Raw genomic sequence first — 21441 nt, 5'->3', positions numbered from 1 at the left:
ATGGATAATTGTCACACATGACGAAAGTGTGCACGTCAGTACATTGCTGCTCCATGGCCTTACGAGGATCTGTGTTTGTTTTTGCACGTTCCTTCGCCCTGCCCCTCCCCCGGCCCAAGTGAGGTTGCTTATTGTGAAGACCTTTTTTGCTTGGTTCTCTGATGAATCTCAGGCGTTGTAAACTGATGCTTTCAAATTTGGCTAATAAATGTGTTTTACTTGGAACCCTCAGGGTTTTAAATCTATCTAGTCATTTAGAAGGGCACTTAAAAGTAGCACAGCCTGTGGCACTACTCCTCTACCCCCCTTGTCTATTTCCTGAAAATATTTTGGCTGGAAACCTGTGCTTTAGACCTTCACAGTCCTGAGGGACTGTGGGTACTGAAATCCCTGCCTATGGGTACAGAACAATGAGCCAATCCCAATAGCTTAGAAAATTTAGAATTTGACCGTACCATGAGTTTCTTCTTAATTTATTTTTTAATTGACAAGTAGAAATTATATATATTTGTAATGTACAATACAATGTTTTGGTATATATCATGGATTTCTTAGTTTAGAAATATTGTTCTATGCTTTCAAGCAATGTGTGTCATTATAAGCATGACACTCACACACTGACTTTGACTCAAGAGGGGATGTTATTAATTCACCAAGGGAAAAGGACCAAGTGGAAGTTCAAAGTCCTAGGGTATTTTCCTAAAATGTAGGAAATAAGATTCTTTAAATACTTCTTCCAGCATTCCACCTCCATTCACATGGAGGCTGGCTACCTAACACCTGTTTTATTTCCTACCATTTGGTCACACATTTGCAGATAGTGTCCAGAAATGGCTAAAAATTGTAAGAGAGGGAAACAATTCTATAATGTTAATTCTAAAAAATTAATCTGGTTGTAGAATATTGACAGTGCATGATAATATTCATCTGAGCATTTAAGCCCTATTGAATGGGTGCCTACAAATGTTCTACTCGATTGTCTATGGGTGAAGAGGGACACAAATAATTGAATTCTATAGCTAAAATAAAAATTATGTTTTAATGAATATTTTAAACCTCCTCCAAATAAGACTTCAACTAAGACACTTACCATGTCATACTTTTGTGACTTTCGGTCCTTCTCTGGCCTTTTATGTGGTGTGGATAGTTATGAGCAATAAAATACATAAAAGACAAAAGAGAGAAGCAAGAGCAGAAATGAGACAGATAAAATCAGATTACAAATAGTTGGTAGTTTATTGTATTTATTAATGAAGATTTATTTGTACAGTGTCACGTTGTGGAAGAGTTTGGTATCAGGATTATCGAAAAGGGACATCTTTTGTCACAGTGACTTTATCTTCCGGCAAAGGAACATTTTTTGTGAATGATTTAGCTCTGTCAGACTTCACGGCAGCCATTTCTGTCCATGTTATCCTTCATTTATTGCAAAGAAATCCCTTGTTTGGAAGTAGATTTAATATCTAAAGAATATTATTCTGTCTTTGAACCCGAGGTGAGCATAATAAAAAAAAAACCAACAAAATAAATGTGTAAATTGTATTTTCCTCTCAAAGCTAGTTTATGCTACATAAAACCAAGTGAAAACTTGTAGCATTATTAAATTGACAGTAAAATGTAGATGCTCCATTTAATGATGACTACAAAGTTTATGAAGTGTCATGAACAGGGACTGCAAGGCTAGTGAGATGACAGCAGCCTCTCTGAAGTGCTTGTCTACTTCACTTGTCTTTTATTTCTCCCACTGGTTTTCATATCAAAGGTCTTACTATATTTCATGTGGTGTTCTTACATCAGGTCCTCTTGGTTGAAGTTTTCAGTATTCACTGACATATTAAACTACCCTCCTCTTCTTCCAGTTTGTGTCATTGGGTAGTCCCGGGCTATTTTCATTACATGTGTCTGGGCTATGAGTTCTTGTGGGCCATTCATGAGCCTCCTCCCTAGAGAATGCTGCCTAGAGAAAAAGGCTCTGTGGGCAATCCCAGGACACTTCTGTCTTTCTCAGAAAGACCTTTTGTTTCAGGAATGGGCTTGCATGGGATGACCCTGATGAACTCCTATAATTTAGGGTCACTAGTATGGTCTGTTACTCAGCTATCTGGGTAATCCAAAGGTCTTTGGAGGTTCAGGGACCATGCACAGAATTCTTATCTGAACCAGAATGTTCAGGACCTGTCTAGACTGATCATAACCTCATAAAGCTACCTAGGAACAGTTGCTTCTCCCAGAAGTTTTCAAGATTGCTTAGCACCCAGGCCTGCTTTATTCAAACTGATATTCTCAGAGCGGTGTTGGGGACCCAGTGGAGCCAGCTTTATTTCCTGACATTTTTGTATCTCTTAGCCTGACCACTTAAAAAATATTAGTCTCTTCACTAAATAAACTTTAGCCAGGATTTTTAGTAGCTTGTGTAGTGGGAAACAACTTGTGAATCTAAGGTGAATGATAGTACATTCATCACATATTTACTTTACAGGCTACGGAAAAAATAAACACACAATTATTTAATATAGCAGGTAGCATTCACTTTTTAGAAATATTTCTGGTCTACTTTTTTCTCCTAACATTCATCACATTTATGGGATACACATGACATTTTAAATGTGACACGAATGAATGTTTGCTCTGAAGTTTCATCTATTAAATTTACTTCAAACTCATTTTTACATATATTTAGAAGATTTGATTTCTCTCATGAAGGAATATGTTTTTTGGTAGACTGATTATTAAGGATTTCTCTCAAGACATTGTCTGAAATTCTGGTTGCCAAACTCCTTTGCCCTAGGAAAAAGGTGGAGAAGATGCATGTGTGGGAATGAAAAGTGCTCCCAGAAAAAGTCAGTTTAGGGGTGCGAGGTGGTAGTGAAGGTTGGGCTTCATTTTTGCAGCCTGTTAGGAGATCCCTCTGCTGGAATTACTGCCGTAACCCATTTGTCCTTAAAATCTAGCTGAGCAATCATCGTGTCAATAACTTTGCTATTGTTTTACTGAACAGTTTCTGTTTTAGAGCTTCCTGTGTGAACAAGAACAAATAGTCTCTGAGCTGCTTGTTCTAATCAGGATGTATTTCCTTCTTCCTTCTGTCCTTTTTGTCCTCCCTCCTCCTCTCTCTTTCTCCCTCCCTCCTTCTCTGTCTCTTTCTTTTTTTAAAGATCTTAGGGCAGTTGGGCTGAAGAAAGGGATGTTCTTCAATCCTGACCCTTATCTTAAGATGTCCATTCAGCCAGGGAAAAAGAGCAGCTTCCCCACCTGTGCCCACCATGGGCAGGAGAGACGGTCAACTATCATCAGTAACACCACCAATCCAATTTGGCACAGAGAGGTAAGATAATGCTCAGAGGTCTTAGAAAGTCAGCCGAGTGTATCTCTTTCCTCTGGACTCTGTGCATTCTTGAAGTGTTTATGAGTGTGGGCAAGATGGTTGAGGTGTTGGAAAGAAGGTACAATGACAAAGAGCTACTTCTGTCTGGCCAGAGCCAGGTCTAAGGTGAGACAAGGGAGGTACTCACCTCAGGGCACAATTTAAGGGGCCACTAAAAAACTCAGTAATCAAAATAAATATCAATGCAATTTTTAAAAAAATTAATGCAAAAAATTCTTGGTGAACAAGACATCAAAATTTTAAATAAGGACAGGATCAGTAACATTGCCTTGCAAAAGCCTTGGTGGAGCCTGAGACAAAAGGAAAAATCAGTAATACTGATGCTGATTTTATTTAAATTTTTCATATTTCGTTTTAGCATGTATTCAGTACAAATGAAAGAAATTTTTTCTCTCCACAGGCTTTGGCAAATGTTTTATGGATTTCTAGATTTTCGTTAGCTAGATGAGCTATTCAAGGAGTCGTCATCCTGAGTGAAGCCAGATTATGTTGATGGTAGTTTAGACTTCCTCACAGCTACATTATGCTACCAGTCATCTTAGTGCACCCTAGCAGTGAAATCAAACAAGGGGTTTTCTCATTAGAACTATGAACAGTCAAAGAATGAACAAGGAACATCATTTCTCACCAAGTGAGCAAAGCATGAGCTCTCCCTCCACTTCTCAGGGATCACATTGCACATACTAGTGTTAAAATGTTTCTGGGTAAACTGTTACTGGTATAGGACTCACACAATTAATTAGAACATACCCTAAGTGTTTAATGACAACGATATGTTAAACAATGTTCTAGAAATATTTAACTGGAAAGAGAGACTTAAGAGGATCTAAAACCAGTTGGAGAAATGAGACTTGCTGGCACAGCAAGTGTTTCTCCTGAGCAGTAGCTATGGTCGTCTTACTGGACAAATATTACTTGTATTCTTATACTTAGGTCAAAAAACTACTTACTATTTCGTAATGGTAAATAACTCTTAAAGGCACACGCTAATCTAACACATTTCAAAGCCTAGAAGACATAAGATGTATCTCAATTCTCAATATGAGCTCTAGAAGGTGCATAATGGTATGGTAATGAAACAGAATTTAAACTCAGCTTTCTGTTCTAAGCAAGTGCTTTTTTCCAGTAAGCAGAATGCCAAATTGCATGGCCCTTTAGAGAACATTAATTGTTATAATTAAATAAACTTAGTAGCGCCGAAGTTTGCTGGCTATTACTATTTACATCATTTTTGCATGGATACTGTCAGAGAAGGAGTGAAATGATTTAGTTAGACCCCTGGCTCCATCAGTTACTTATCCTGAGATTCTCATTTTTAAAAAGAAAATTTGGGGCTGGCCAGTAAGTTAGAGTGTGATGTTACAACACCAAGGTCAAGGGTTTGGATCCCCGTACTGGCCAGCTGCCAAAAAGAAAAAAGAAAAATTTATCTTTGTATAGATAAATGAAGATAATATATATAAAAGTCTTTGTAAATGAGTAAAGATCTTTATAATTATTTTATGTCCTTATCAATGTTCAAATAGTTTTCTCCAATGTCATTCTTAAATGAAAGCAACAAAGCCGATCTTATATCTTAACCTTATACTTTTGTTTTCCTATCTTGGAAGAAATGAACTTCTGTTCCTTTTAAACATAAGTAATAATTCCATTTAAACATTGTTTTGTTTTATTTATCAGGGAAGCCACACTATTCTGTAGATGTTTCTACCTTGATCACTAAAAGAAGGAGTATTTTAAACTATGTTTTACAACTTCAAAATCCCATGAGATTAGGAATTAAAATTGTTGCTAATCGAATATAAATCATCCTATAACAGGATATTAAATATCAAAGAATTAAGATACACTAGATGTAAATGAATTAAGACATGCTAAAATTGTATTGTGCATGATTTAATATTTGATGACATCTCCTTAAACTGTCAAACCAGGAAAGGCTGCATGATTGACTGACAGGGCTTCTGTTGTCACACAGATCCTTAACTGTTGCTTTCTAATTATTGTGAATGTTAGTCATTCTGTATGAATAAAGCATTGACAATAGCTGCAGATATTTTTAGCAATGTAGATGCTGCATGTCATTAGAGTTTAAGAGATACCTTTTCCTATAATAATTAAATAGTATAATATCATATTTGTCTTTCTTTTGAACCAACATGTTATTGTTTTTGTTTTTAGAAATATTCCTTTTTTGCACTTCTTACTGATGTCTTAGAAATTGAAATTAAAGACAAATTTGCCAAGAGCCGTCCTATCATCAAGCGTTTTCTGGGGAAACTAACCATTCCAGTCCAGAGGCTGCTGGAGCGACAAGCCATCGGGTAATCAGCCCTACCTTTAGGGATCTTGTTAAGATTAATTTGTACAGAAACAATAGAAATGATACTTGGTGGTCCTAGCACTTTTCTTCCTGATAAGAAGTGGTAAGATGCTTCTCTTAAAAATAAAAGTGCCCTTATACTCATTAAAGTGTAGTGGACAAAAAGTACTTTGTTTTAGTTACTTTTTTTTTTTTTTTTTTGTATCTTTAGCTTTTCTAAGATGTACTTACCATTAGCACTTCAACATCAAATCTCATAGTGTTTGATTGTTTTTGAGTATATTGAAATCTTGCTATAAAACCCTTTCCCTAGAGCAGAATTTTAGTGTCAGGTTGATGCCTACCTTATCCTGATTAATCTCATTCAGAGAACTTGTTATTCATGAAAAACAAAAACAACTTTATTTTGGAGCCATTTAAACTAAGATGTAGACTCTGAGGAGGTATTATAGTAAAACTTCTAGACATACATTCATTCAGGCAACTAAAATTTATTGATTGACAGAATCTTAAAATGTGATTTATGTATGTGTTCTTTCTGTGAGCTTTTTGTAAGTTGCAAGTAAAGTAGTTAAGAAATCATAACATGCTTCTATCCCTTATAAATATAGTATGCATTTTTAAATGGTATGTGGTGGCAAACTCAGTAACATGAGTGCTCTGAGGTAGCACTGAGGGGGCATATTGTTGTCTGTCTTTTTCATTATAGGAGAACATTATGAACATAAGATAACATTTGTAGTAATAGCAGCAGCAGCAGTCATGTTAACAGCAGTGGCAGTAGTAGTAGTAACACCAGCAGTAGTAGCAGCAGCATTAACAGCAGTATCAATAGTAGTAATAGTACTAGTGTGTGGACTACTAGCAATAGTAGTGGTAGTATTAGCAGCAGTTGTAGTAGTAATGATAATTGCCTAAGATGCTAGGAGCTTAATGTCAGGAGTTAAGTACATTACACTCATTTGCTCGTGTAATCTCAACAACTCTGAGAGGTAAATAATGTAAAAATACCCATTTCGGAGATGAGGAATCTGAAGCCAGCAAGCAAATGTTGGAACTAGCACTTGAGTTTAGATTGGTCTGCTCTAGAATCCTGGCTTCTCTGCAACACCTTAAGGACTGGTCATAATACAACATTGCCCTCGCTACCTAAGAAAAGTTGATCACTCATATTCACTCTCCAGCTAATTAACTTTAATTTTGGCAATTCACATTTTCCTTGGGCTTTAGTTTCCTCATCTGAAAAATAGAACATTTAGACCACATGATCTCTAAGTTTCTTTTAAAATCTGAAACTCAGAGATTCTGATGGATTCTAATTCTCTGGCCAGCCCACATGAAATAGGAATATTATACTGAAATATTAGCAGCCTGACTTTATCTAGAAAAAGCTGTGAAATCACAATTACTTTTAAGGACAGCATTATAGCTTCTAGTAGAGATAATATACTTATTATATAAGTTTTAAAAATTATTTTAGGATTTATAGAAAGTGAGAGATTAAAGAGAGTGAGAATTGACTATAGTAAATGTAATGTCTGTCATTTAATTTGTATTTATATAATTATAATCATGTAATTTACATATGGTGGGGGTGTCACCTTTATGTATGCCAGTAAGAATGATGAAGGAAAAGTAAAACCTTGTCAGGGACAGGGTCACTGGGAGGATTATAAGAGATGATGCATGCAACGCCCTGGTCAGCATGTATGTGACCCACAGTAAGCACTCAGTGTGGGGCAACAAAACATTTTAAAGGTATCAATCAAGAAAAAAATCATCACAATGTCATCTTTAGGGAAGAAAAGGAAAAGAGTAAAGAAAATGATATTCTTCCAAGAAATTCTTGCTATGAAGTCAGAGGAATTCATAAGAGCTGAACTGGGATTTTACATTAGCATGTGTTCTTTTAAGCAGACAACATCTATTTAGAATCGTGCTGAAGAGACAGAGAAGAACAAAAAATAGTTATGCAAATTAATAACAAATAGCTCCAATCTGTACAGCGGCACAGATATTAGGCAGAGGCATTGTGTTTTCCTTCTGAAATCACCAGTAGAGGGCAGTGTGGGAGCAGAGATAGTGTGATTTGGTACTTTCCCTTTGATTATTTTCCTTAATTAAGAATGAATCATTAGATTCAGAATAAAAGTGGCTTGCATACAGGAAAATGCAGTAATAGCATTTGTCTTTGATAAATAGACACAGACATGAAAACAGATGGACAACTCTATCCTTGAGGAGGCCAGCTGCCCAAGCCTGGGGCCCAGGCAGAGCAAACACTGGGCAGTCGCCGGCTGTTGTGGTCCCCTCCAGCAGGCATCCAGGTGTAGGACACGACCCCTCTACAGTGACATCTAGCTTCTCTGAGCATCCAATCAGCATCACTCACAAGCCACCCTGAGAATCAGTGATAGGCCAGGCTCCCCAGCAGGGTGGGCCAGCAGCTGCAGCCCCTTGCTGTGTGCAGGTGAGGACAGAGAGTTCAGCGACCCCTGCCCCTCACGCAGCTGGGGCTGCTGTCTTGGTCTGGCCTGTTCTTGTGCTGTTCTCTTCTAACTCGCAGTTCCTGTTCTTCAGAGTAAAGCACAGTGCCCTCCATGCTTTTGGGTGATGATACTTGGCTGTGAGTGTCCTTTTACACCAGCTGTTGTGCTCAATGCTAGGGAACCAGGCCCAATTGACTTTTACACCTGAGTCAAAAAACACCTAAAACTTGAGACCTTTCACAACTCTTTGATGATCTTCAAAATACCCTTTCCCCAGTTACCCTTAGCAGTGAGAGAACAAATCAGTGTCCTTAAAAATATAGCATATAGTAATACTGCATTTGATGCTTTTACTAATAATTTTCCTTACAACAAAATTTCCTTTTATCCTTGGATTTATAAGTGTTCATTGGTGCAAATGAATGATATTACATCAGGCTATAATGCACCTCGAGCCTTTTATTTTATTAATTTATGAGTCTAAAAGTTTTAAGAGAAATGTGCAGAATTTGGAGGGTGGCCTACAGGAAGAAGGCGAAGGATGACACCAGTGTAGTAAGGATGAAAGAACCATTTTTCCTCTTGCAGGGATCAAATGCTCAGCTACAACCTTGGCCGAAGGCTTCCAGCTGACCATGTGAGTGGGTATCTCCAGTTTAAAGTGGAGGTTACATCTTCTGTTCATGAAGGTGAGACGACTGGATAAGTGCATCGCTGTAGGAAAAACTTAAGTCTTACTCAGTTGTCAGTTTGCATTTGAACAGAATTGAATTCGTGTCCTGATCTGAAAATAAAATAACTGTCAAATAAGTACCTGTTGAATAGGAGATAGGAAAGCCTGTTTATCAAAAAATATCTCATAGATTTATGCCTGCATTTTGAAACGGGGCTGTAGAATTTCCAGCAATACTAACATACAGACCTCATATGCCAGGCTGACTAGCAATATACTCGTTTAGTAGTGAGTGGTGGATCTTGGCAAGTCAGTAATACCGTAAAGGGCCTCTATAGAATGACTGAATTTTTTGAACTGATTGGTGGCAAAACCATAGGTTATTAAAAAATTCATTCATTATTTTCAGTTCATTTTTACAAATGTTGTTTTCTCATTCAGATGCTTCTCCAGAAGCTGTTGGCACAATACTTGGAGACAGTACTGTGAACGGAGACCTAGGAAGCCCTTCTGATGACGAGGACATGCCAGGGAGCCATCATGACAGTGCTGTGTGTGCTAACGGGCCAGTTTCTGAAGAAAGTGCTGCTGATGGGACCCCCAAGCATTCTCTAAGGACTAGCTCTACTCTGGAAATAGACACAGAGGAATTAACCTCTACTTCTTCAAGGACCTCACCTCCCAGAGGACGTCAGGATTCACTCAATGATTATTTAGATGCTATTGAACACAATGGCCATTCGAGGCCGGGGGCAGCGACCTGCTCTGAGAGGTCCGTGGGAGCCTCTCCGAAACTAAGGAGTAGTTTTCCCACCGACACAAGACTCAACGCCATGCTTCATATTGACTCAGATGAAGAAGACCATGAGTTCCAGCAAGACCTGGGCTACCCATCTTACTTGGAGGAGGATGGAGGGTTGATCATGTTTAGCAGGGCGTCAAGAACTGATGATGGGAGACTGGCATCTCAGACAAAGCCAGAGGATCACCCGGTGGAGAACGAGGAAGCCTCCACACACGAAGCCACTTCCTTGGAAGATAAGCCAGGGAATCTTCCAGAGCTTGCAGACAGCTCATTGCCCTCGGGCCCAGCCCCAGATGACAGTGAAAGTGGCCCAGAGTCTCAACCTGGTGCTGACCAAGGCAGCACTGAATTGTGTGGCTCTCAAGAGGTAGATCAACCCACAAGTGGGGCAGACACAGGGACTTCTGACACGTCAGGGGGAAGCCGAAGAGCCATCAGTGAGACGGAGTCTCTTGATCAAGGATCTGAGCCTTCCCAGGTGTCTTCTGAAACAGAGCCCAGTGACCCTGCCAGGACAGAGAGTGTGAGTGAAGCCAGCACCAGACCTGAGGGAGAGAGTGACCTGGAAGGTGCTGACAGCTCCTGCAATGAGAGCGTGACCACGCAGCTGTCCTCAGTGGAGACACGGTGCTCATCTCTTGAGAGTGCACGGTTTCCTGAAACCCCAGCCTTTTCTTCCCAAGAGGAGGAAGATGGAGCCTGTGTGGCAGAGCCCACCAGCAGCGGCCCTGCCAAAGGGTCACAGGATTCCATGTGCACTCCTGGTCCTTTACCTGTGGTGCAGGTGGCCAGTGGGGAGGAGGAAGGGCCAGGGGCAGAATCGGCTGCTTTACCTGACCTGGAGGAGCTTGGGGAGGTCTGGCAGCGGAGGGGGAGCCTGGAGGGAGCCACCGCCACTGCTGCTGCGGAGAGCCAGCCCCGGGAAGAGGATGATGCTGGGGATGCCCAGGGCGCTTGTGAAGGGGCCACTGCCCCCGAGGAGGGCGCCACTGGAGGTGGGTATGGAAGACACTATGGCTTTTGGCTCAAGCACAGCTGCTCAAGGAGTTCTGTGGTTTTTCCCTCAGTGTAAATTACACTGCAGGTTGCATATCACCTGAATTCCTCACTTTGGGGTTCAGCAGTTAGCAAAAGGAGGAGTAAGACGGGGAACAGGGGCAAGACTGAAAACAGGGCCCAGAAGAGAAGGAAACAGGTAACAGGCATGTGGGCACCTGAAGCCTCTCCTTTAGAGCAGGCCTCTTGTTTCAGAGCTGGGGAGACTGAAGGACTTAATCACATAGCTAGGAAGAAGGCAGTGTGATTTGCATCTAGAGAGGCTTGAGTTCAAATTCGGTGCCTTTTTAAAAAAATGGATCTTCTATTGTTGAAATAAGAGGCCTATCAGACAGCAGTTTTCCAATGTAATGAATCTCTAGTGGGACTTGGATTTGCAGATCAAACCCAGACAAAACCAAACAGGCTGGCACCTTCAACATTAGTGTAATCTGCAGAGGTTTTAGGGAACACCTTCAGTCACTCCTCCTCTATACAACGTCAGAACAGAAGATTAATATATGCTTTGCGTCTAAGGTAATGTTATTGTTTTCTACGGTATACATAATATACTGTATATATCACAGCTCTATTATATCACAGCTCTATTCTCAACTGAGTTAGGTGACACATCCTGACACTTGAATAGGGTGTTTTTGTGTCTGAGGATACACATTTGCACGTAAAATTTGTATTATATTTTGGTGAATGTAGCTCTCTAGAGAGATTCCTTTAAAATATTCTATTACAGATACATTAAAAAGTCAAAGGGTAATTTCATATGCCTCAGTAGCATAGACTCAGAAATAGGAATGATTTTCTTATTCAGTCATTTATTTTTCTACCTAAATTATCTCCTTCTTTTCTTCTTTCTTCTTCTTTTTTTGGTTTCCTTCATTATCTGTGGCCACTATGTGACCCTAAAGCATTAATGCATGAGCAGGAGAGAGGCCAGGGTGGGTGAGGGATGAGGAGGAGAGGGGCCGGGAGGGGGAGGACTGCTTGCAGAGGACGCTTCTCCAGGAAGCCCCCCTTGAAGTGTCACCTCCTGTTCATTCTCTTTTTCTGCTTCTGGGTCCTCATAAGAGAAATGAGACTAAAGACAGAAAAGAGACTAGCCTCAGGATTTACATTAGGTGGTGTTTTTTTGTTTGTATTATTATTATTTTTTCAAATAAAGACTTTGGACACTGAAAGGCAAAACAATACCTGGGTAACTTTTTGCCTTTAATCCTAGGTTCTCAAGCCAATGGCCACCAGCCACTGCGATCGCTGCCTTCAGTGCGCCAGGACGTTAGCCGCTACCAGAGGGTGGACGAGGCTCTCCCACCAAGTGAGGACCTGTTAATTAAAGGGCCTGCCTTAACCACAGGGGGCAAGGATGACAGACCCATTCCATGAGTCTTAGAAAATGCATACACGGGTCCCCGAGAGGAAGGAATCTGGGGGCTGCTACTTGACATAGAGGAGGTAGTCTGGAAAGTGCTAACTAAGCCCGTGACTCCTCTCTGGAACGGTTCTGCTGAATGAAGGGGCAGCTTGAGAAAAAGTAAATACTGTACTGCCTGTGGAGTAAATATTGTAATCATGGAAGTTGATCCAAATATTCTGGGAAATTGAGTGAGATTAGAATTTTTTAAAAATTATGCTTAATGGAAGCATGCATTTTCATTCAGTTAGTAGACAAGTTGGCATAATCTTTTAGAAAAACCTCACTTATGTAATATACTGCCTTTTTGTTCATGTATATTGTTTTAAATCATTAAGCACTGGTTCTGATTTTTTTTTTTTTCCCTTAGGGATATACAGAGAAATGTTATTTTCAGAAATTAGTCTACTAATTATTTGGGGCATGACAGTTACCTGGGGATTTGAAAGTGAAATGTGTTTCACTTTCCCAAAACACTTAGCATTTAAAGGAGAGATGGTTGGGCATTAGGGATGCTGGGAAATAGTTACACAACCTGTATTCAAGAGTACAAGTGATACCCATGGCCAATCATAATCGGAGCAAAATTCAAACTCTATTTAAATTTCTAGAATCCCTTAAAGTAAGGTTGCTCTGTGAGAGCAATACATTTTGATGCATTATATAAAGCTCAGTAAATATTGTCTTCAGGAAAACATTGGAAGCTACATCTTTTGCCTTATTGCTTTCCCTTTTTATTCACGCTCTCTACTTACCCATCTTACATGTGATCATGGCAAGTAGCTGATGCCCTTTACCCTCTGTGTTTTAAAAATGGTGGGACATAAAGAGGGAAGGTACGCATTTAAAGGGCTAAAATACTAGGTGGTTAGTTTTGGTGAGTGCTGACAAAAGACCTGAATGGTACTATGTAGAGTTTGTCATAATACTGGCCTGATCCTTTTGAAATTCTGTTGTGCACAGATCCTTCCCTTGATTGTGTATGTGGATTACTGAGGGCTGTTACTTAAACGAAACATATATTTTAAGTAGTTTCAAAGAAATAGATCAAGAGGTTGATGAACCATGTGTCATTTTAAGCAGGTGGAGGGAGGGATGCAGGGTAAAAAAAGTTCCTTATTGTTTACCCTTGGAGGAAAAATCAGCATCAGGAAAGAAAAATATTCCTGGAAGATATTTAGGTGTAATTGGAGCAAAATGCATTAGGAACATCAGGAGAGTGTTTGTTTGCATGTCTCTGTGGATTAATAGTAACTAGAGTTTCAGGGAGCTGGACAGGAAGCACAGCATGGCATGGGTGCATTAATAAATGGCTTCCTCCTGGCCACATCTAGATGCTCTAATTTTTAGGACACAGTTTTGGTCACCAGATTGTATTTAATAAGACAGGTACTTTCCTGCTGAAATTATGACCCTATGTGGAATATCTCAATGTATTTGTTTAAACACTGATTTTGCATTACAAAGGTAGAATATATCTTAGGAATTATTTTTACAAACAATTGACAGTTTATTTTAATAAATTGATATATCCAAAAGTAAAAGCAATTTACTGGTTTATCCCATTTAATGAGTGACTGATGAACAGGAAAAAAATTCACTGCCTACTTTTAGGCCTTCACTTCAAAGCCGGTTAGACTGGCTATTATCAAAAAGACAGAGAATAAATAACAAAAGCTGAGGAGGATGTGGAGAAAGCGGAACCCTCCTACACTGTTGATGGGACCGTAAACTGGTGCTGCCATTATGGAAAATGGTATGGAGGTTCCTCAAACAACCACAGATAGACCTGCCATACGATCCAGAAATTCCTCTGCTGGGTATATACACAAAGAAGTGGAAATCGTCATGTCAGAAGGATACCTGCACTCCCATGTTTATCACAGCTCTATTCACAGTAATAGCCAACCTAACTGGGGTGAGATGCGATCTCAGTGTAGTTTTGATTTGCATTTCCCTGATGCTGAGTGGTATTGAGCATTTTTTCATGTGTCTCTTGGCCATTTGTATATCGTCCTTTGAGAAATATCTATGCAACTCCTTTGCCCATTTTTAAATTGGGTTATTTGTTTTTTTACTCTTGAGTTGTTTGAGTTCCTCGTATGTTCTGGACATCAATCCTTAGTCAGATACATAGTTTGAAGATATTTTCTCCTACTCTGTAGGTTGTCTTTTCGCTCTGTTAATGTTTCTTTTGCTGTGCAGAAGCTTTTTAGTTTGAAATAATCCCATTGGTTTATTTTTCCTTTTGTTGCCTGTGCTTTTGGGGTCATATTCATAAAGTCTTTGCCAAGTTCTACTTCCTGAAGTGTTTCCCCTTTGTTTTCTTTTAGCGGCTTTATAGTTTCAGGTCTTATATTTAAGTCTTTAATCCAGTTTGAGTTGATTCTGGTATATGGTGAGAGGTACAGATTCAGTTTCATTCTTCTATATATAGGTGTCCAGTTTTCCCAGAGCCATTGATTGAAAATGCAGTCTTTCCCCCAATGTATGTTCTTGGAGCCTGTCTCAAAGATCAGTTGGCTGTAAGTACGTGGGTTGATTTCTGTGTTCTCTATTCTGTTCCATTGGTTTGAATGTCTGTTTTTATGCCAGTACCATGCTGTTATGGTTATAAGAGTTTTGTAGTATTAATTTGATGTCAGGTAATGTTATGCCTCCAGCTTTATTTTTTTGTTGTTCAAGATTGCTTTGGCTATTTGGAGTCTTTTGTTGTTCCATATGAAAGTCAGAATTTTTTTTTTCTATTTCTGTGAAGAATGTCATTGTATTTTGATGGGGATTGCATTGAATCTGTAGATTGCTTTGGAGATTTTCACAATATTAGTTCTTCCAATCCAAGAGCATGGATTGTCTTTCCATGTTTTTGTATCCTCTTTAATTTCTTTCACAGTGATTTGTAGTTCTTGTTGTAGAGGTCTTTTACCTCCTTGGTTGAATTGATTCCTAGGTATTTTATTTTTTTGGTGACTTTTGTAAGTGGGCTTGCTTTCTTGATTTCTTTTTCCGCTAGTGCATTATTGGAGTATTAAAATGCTACTGATTTGGGAGTGTTGATTTTGTATCCTGCAACTTTACTGAAATTCTTTGTCAGCTCTAAGAAATTCTTTGTAGAGTCTTTAGGTTTCTCTCTATATAGGATCATGTCATCTGCAAACAAGGACAATTTGACTTTGTCTTTTCCAATCTGGATACCCTTTATTTCTTTCTCTTGCCTGATTGTTCTGGCAAGTACTTCTGATACTATGTTAAATAGGAGTAGTGAGAGTGTGCGTTCTTGTCTTGTTCCTGTTCTTAAGGGGAAAGCTTTCAGCTTTTCCCCATTCAGGATGATATTGGTGGTGGGTTTGTCATACATGGCTTTTTTTGTGTTGAGATACTTTCCTTCTATACCTAATTTACTGAGTATCTTTATCATGGTGGGATGTTGAATTTTGTCAAATGCTTTTTTTTTTATTGAGATAATCACATGGTTTTGTTCTTGATTTTTGTATTAGTCCATTTCTGTTGCTTATAACAAAATATCCGAAACTGGGTGATTCTAAAGAAAGCAAACTTTATTGCTTACAGTTTCAGAGGCTGGGCAGTCCAAAGTCCAGGCAATGTATTTGGTGAGGGTCTTCATTGGTGGTTGCTTTTGGTGAGGGTCTTCATTGGTGGTTGCTTTACAGAAATGCAGGGGTCTCAAATGGCAGAAAATGGAAGAACAGAGAGAAAGAAGCTCTAATGTAATCTCCTTTTAAAATCCTCAAAACCATGCCCGTGACCACCAGTATTATTTCATTCACTATGGCATTATCATACAATTTAATCACCTCTTCAAGGCCTCACCTTTTAATCATCATGATAGGATTTCCCACTCTCTCAACACTGTCACTGTAGGCGCCACATTTCCAATACCTGGAACTTTGGGGAACACAATTTAAGCTTCAGTGAGTTGGGGGGGACATTCAGTCCACAGCAAGTTTGCTGATGTGGTGTATCAAATAATTGATTTGCATATGTTGAACCATCCTTGCATCCTTGGGATGAATCCCACTTGATTGTGCTGTATAATTTTTTCAGTGTGTTCCCGTATTCTGTTTGCTAATATTTTATTGAAGATTTTTACATCTTTGTTCAGAGATGTTGGCCTGGAGTTTTCTTTTTCTGTTGTATCTTTGTCGGGTTTGGATGTCAGGGTGATGCTGGCCTCACAGAATGAGTTTGGGAGAATGGCCTCTATTTCAATTTTTTGGAATAGTTTGAAGAGAATTGGTATTATTACTCTTCAAAGTTTTGGTAGAATTTAGCAGTCAAGCCATCCAGTCTTGGACTTTTCTTTGTTGGAAGACTGCTGATCACTGCTTCAATCTCGTTGCTGGTCTATTCAGGTTTTTTATGTATTCTTATTTCAGTCTTGATAGTTTGTATGTGTCCAGAAATTTACTCATTTCCTCCGGGTTTTCAAATTTGTTGGCATATAGTTGTTTATAATACTCTCTAATGATTCCTTGTATTTCTGTGTTATTGGTTGTAATGTCTCCTTTTTCATTTCTGATTTTTGTTATTTGGGCCTTCTCCCTTTTTTTAGTTAGCCTAGCTAATGGTTTGTCTATTTTGTTTATCTTCTCAAAGAACCAACTTTTTGTTTCATTGATCTTTTGTATCATTTTGGGGACCTCTATTTCATTCATTTCTGCTCTGCTCTTAATTAATTTCATTCCATGTACTAATTTGGGTGTTGAGTTTTCTTGTTTTTCTAGTTCTTTAAGGTGTAGTGGTAGGTTATTTGAAATCTTCCTATTCTTTTGAGGTGTTTATTGCAATAAGTACTGCTCTTAGTACTGTTTTTGCAGCATCCCACAGTTTTTGGTATGATGTGTCTTTATTTTAATTAGTATTGAGAATTTTTTGATTTCCTGTTTAATTTCTTCTTAGACCTGTAGATCATTCAGGAGCACGTTGTTTAATTTCCATGTGTTTGTATGGTTTCCAGAGTTTCTCTTATTACTGATTTCTAATTTTAATCCATTGTGCTCTGAAAGATATTTGAAATGATTTCAGTTTTCTTAATTTTGTTAAGATTTGATTTGTGACCTAACATGTGGTCTATCCTGGAGAATGTTCCATGTGCTTATGAGAAGAATGTATATTCTGTAGTTGTTGGATGAAATGTTCTGTAGATATCTGCCAGGTCCAATTGGTCTACAGTGTAATTTAAATACTGTGTTTCTCTTTTGATTTGTTGACTAGATGGTCTGTCCAGTGTTGAGAAAGGGGTGTTCAGGTCCCCATCTATTATTGTATTAGGGTGTATCTCTTTCTTTAGGTCTAAGAGTATTTGCTTTATAAATTTGGGTGCTCCAGTGTTGGGTGCATATATATTTACAATCATCATGTCTTTCTTGCTGGATAGATCCCTATATCATTATATAATGGCCTTCTTTGTCTTTTTTTATGGTCTTTAGTTTAAAATCTATTTTATCTGATATAGGAATAGCAACTCCTGCTCATTTTTTATTTCCATTTTCATGGTATATCTTTTTCTATCCCTTCACTGTTAGTTTGTGTATCTTTACAAGGAAGGTGAGTCTCTTTTAGACACTGAATAGTCGAGTCTAGTTTTTTAATCCAATCAGCCAGTCTCTGTGTTTGGAGTGGGGAATTTAATCCATTTACATTTAAGGTTGTTATTGAGAGGTATTGTGTTACTTCTGACATTTAACTGCTTTTCTTATGGTTGATTTAAATATTTTTTGTTCCATTCTTTCTCTTGTATTGTTTGTCTTTAGTGTTTGTTGGTTTTTTGAGGTGGAATGGTATAGTTTCTTTCTCTTCCTCATTTGCATATTCTCTACCAGCGGCATTTGTTCTTTCTCATGTATTCATTGTGGTGATTATCATTTTTTGGGTTCCAGGTGCAGGACTTCCTTAAGGATTTATTGTAAAGCTGGTCATGTGGTGGTGAACTCCTGCAGCTTTTGTATGTCTGGGAAATACACTATTTCTCCTTCATTTCTGAGGGATAGCCTTGCTTGGTATAGTATTCTTGACTGGCAGTTTTTTTCTTTTAGTACTTTGAATATATCATCCTATTCTCTTCTGGCCTATATGTTTTCTGCTGAGAAGTCTGCTGTTAGTCTGATGGAGACTCCCTTATAGATGACTTGATGCTTTTTTCCTTCTGTTTTTAGGATTTTCTCTTTGTCTTTGACTTTTGTAAGTTTGACTACAGTGTGTCTCAGAGAGAACCTTTCTGGATTGAATCTGTTTGAAGATCTTTGAGCCACTTGGATCTGGAAGTCATATCTATGAAGTTTTCTGCTATTATTCCATTGAAATATCCTCCCCTTTATCCTCCTCTTCCAGAACACCCATGATTCGGTGTTTGTGTACTTAAGGTGGTCTGCTAGCTCTCTTAGACTTTCTTCATTTTTAAAAATTCTTTTTTCTTATTTTTTATAAACTGGGCACCTCTAGTCTGCCATTTTGCCCCTGATTCCCACACTTCCTGACCTCTGAGAAATCTAGCATTTACTCCATGAGTTTATCCCTCAAATTAGCTGCTGCTTTAAGTTCTTATTAATTCATGTCAGTGTTCCTCAAATTTTAGAGTGTCTAGGAGTCACCTGGAATGTTGTTAAAAATGTAGATCTCTGAGTCCTAGCTTCAGATAGACTGATTCTGAAGACTTGGGATGTATCCTAGGAATCTGCATTTTTTTATTCACCCTCAAAGTGATTCTGGCACATGTTAGAGTCCCACCACCTTGAGAAACGTTTCTTTAGGTAATAGTTTTCAAACTTTTTTATTGTGGCTAAAGTGGGGTTGGTGGGTGTTTACAGAGCCCCACCCCTCAGGGCCCCAAAGCCTCCAGCCCTGTAAGGATCAATACATTAGAGTTTAGTTTGGAAATTCTAGCCTAGACATAAGGTGTTGCTAAGAAATTGCTAGGTCCTTACTGAACCTAATGTAATAAAATGGGGGGTCATTTTGTACATTCATAGAATTTTAGAACTGGAAGGGACCTTAGCAAATGTTTAATTCTATATCTAAGTTTTACAGACTGTGATCCATAGAGGTGTAGTGGCTTTTTGAAGGTTATGTAGCAAAGGCGTGACAAGCTGTATTAGTTTATTTCTGATACTTATAACAGAATACCTGAAATTGGGTAATTTATAAAAAAATAAAATTTATTTCTTACTGTTTTGGATGCTGAGAAGTCCATGGTTCGGGGGTGCATCTGGTGAAGGCCGTGTTCTTGGTGGTGACTTTTCTCAGTAATGCAGGGTATCACATGGCAAGAGTGGACAAGAGCAATAAAGTTAACGTTACCTATGAGTGGATCAATCCTTTCACCAGGGCACAGTCCTCACAATCTAATCCCCTCTTAGAAGCCCCACCTTTCAATTACCATAATTGGATTTCTCACCCTCTTAACACTGTTACAGTGGAGATCAAGTTTCCAATATATGAACTTTTGGGGGATACATTTGATCCAGAGCACAAGCCACATCCAGAAACCAGGCCTTCTACCTCCCAATTTAGTGCACTACCCCATCCCAACCCCCACACATTGTTCACAGTCTCACTGCACCTTGATTGTATACCCTATTTTACAATGTGGCAAGACAAGGAAGTAAATGTTAAGATCCTTGTCTTCTAACTCTGCATATCTGATTTTAACATTGTCTATCTGAAAGAAACTTGGATGCTTTGAAATGAGTTCTCATATGCTTTCTTATACCAAGGAAAAACCAGGCCCAATATAAAGACATGTAAGGTGTTAGAGCAATTGTACCCATCAAAGTAACTTTGGTAGCTAACCTTCCTGCAGGTACCTCTGCTGCCTTTGCCTGGATGGATAGATATTGATCACTTGGGTAGCAGGAAATATGTAGCTCATATGTACTTCATGAATAAGCCAGCAGCATAGTAGTGTTTCCTGATCCAGTGCCAAGCATCCACTTGAAATCAGCAATACAATTTCTCTTTATAGGAATGCCCTAAAGAGGATGCCAGTTTGAAGATGTGATATTTGACAGAGATAGTCTTAATGTCTATTCAACACCCCATGCTCTTAGAAGGCAAATGTTTGGTACTTGTTTTCTTATCCTTCCCATTGCAAATAGAAATGTTTTTATTGAACTACAAATTAAGGTTATTCCTGGACTTTGTGGAAGGGGAATACAAGAATCATTCTTTTTAATGGCTTTATGTCATTGAAAAGCATTTGTTCATTTATTACATACCCCGTGCAAAGCACAGTGGTGAATAGATTTGGCAATTTTCCTTATGCTCCCAACAAACCTCCCCATTTTGCTACCCATGCAGCCTTCAAACAGGCCACATTCATATCACATGTGGTAAATTCTTATTTAGTTAGTTCCAGGAAAAAGTTCCACCTTTGAATTTGTTTTTTACTTTCTTTTGTCAGAAAATGGAAAATATGCAACAATGTGGTTTTTTTTTCTGCCTTAACTGCCAAAAAACTTAGAGCCAATATTTAGTAATAATCTTATCTTGGAAGCTTGGCAGCATCTACTCTTTCTGCTTCCTTTAGCTGGTCGCTGTTCTTTTTTTTTTTTTTTTTTACTCCCAATTGACCTATTCTACATTTTTTAAATTGGGAGCTACTGTAAACATTCTTGGGGGAAGGAATGGCCATTTGTTTTCATGTGCATTTGGTTTGACGTATATGTGCTTGAATTATTTTGGCTGTAATGAGAAAGGAATGAGATGGGAGTAATTGGTTCTCAAAATCTTTAAGATGAGAAAGCATGCAAGGAGAAGAGCAAAACAATGGAATAGATCAAAGGGTTTTGGAAAATGGTTCCTGAAGATGCTTTAATGTATTTGTCAGCATATTGCAGGATGAGCATGGGGTCTTTAATCGTATTGATGGGATTGTAGCTGTGTCTAAAGAATTCAGATTTTGCACGCTGGTTCGTTGTGAGTCTATGGTACCTTGGAGCATGAGCAGCATTGAATTATTTATTGTCTGTGTGGTGCTTTCTCTCAGCCCAATTTTTCCTTCTCTTGCCCTTTGTTGTAAGTTACAATGTGCTGAGATAACAAAAGGTATCTTTCCACTCCCAGCTGAGATGACGGGCCTCAATGCTGGTCTGGTGCAGGCTGGTGTCTACCGTGGGGTCTTTTCAACCCTAAGGACTTTGTTGGAACACTTGCTCCATTCCTTCCAGAGCAAATGCCATAGGTGGTCAGGAGAAAATATGCCTTCCCCTTGGTCTCCAGGATTAGACCCATGGTATCTATTGAAAAACCATGTGATCACATGGAGCATTTTGAGATAATTGAAC

At 38.7% G+C, this 21441-nt stretch overlaps 1 protein-coding gene across 2 annotated transcripts in view; it reads left to right on the top strand.

The window, feature by feature from the left end:
* The window catches only part of HECW2 (HECT, C2 and WW domain containing E3 ubiquitin protein ligase 2), a 221972-nt gene that overhangs the window by 103816 nt on the left and 96715 nt on the right, over window positions 1-21441 (top strand). For both annotated transcript variants that reach the window (XM_063092361.1, XM_063092369.1), the window contains exons 5-9: window positions 3156-3325; window positions 5567-5709; window positions 8786-8886; window positions 9312-10670; window positions 11948-12043. In XM_063092361.1, coding sequence (XP_062948431.1) covers window positions 3156-3325; window positions 5567-5709; window positions 8786-8886; window positions 9312-10670; window positions 11948-12043 — 1869 coding nt within the window. The remainder of the gene's footprint in view (window positions 1-3155; window positions 3326-5566; window positions 5710-8785; window positions 8887-9311; window positions 10671-11947; window positions 12044-21441) is intronic.

Source organism: Cynocephalus volans, chromosome 1 (genome assembly GCF_027409185.1).
Source record: "Cynocephalus volans isolate mCynVol1 chromosome 1, mCynVol1.pri, whole genome shotgun sequence".
Lineage (NCBI taxonomy): Eukaryota > Metazoa > Chordata > Mammalia > Dermoptera > Cynocephalidae > Cynocephalus > Cynocephalus volans.
This window is presented reverse-complemented; position numbering and strand designations above follow the sequence as displayed.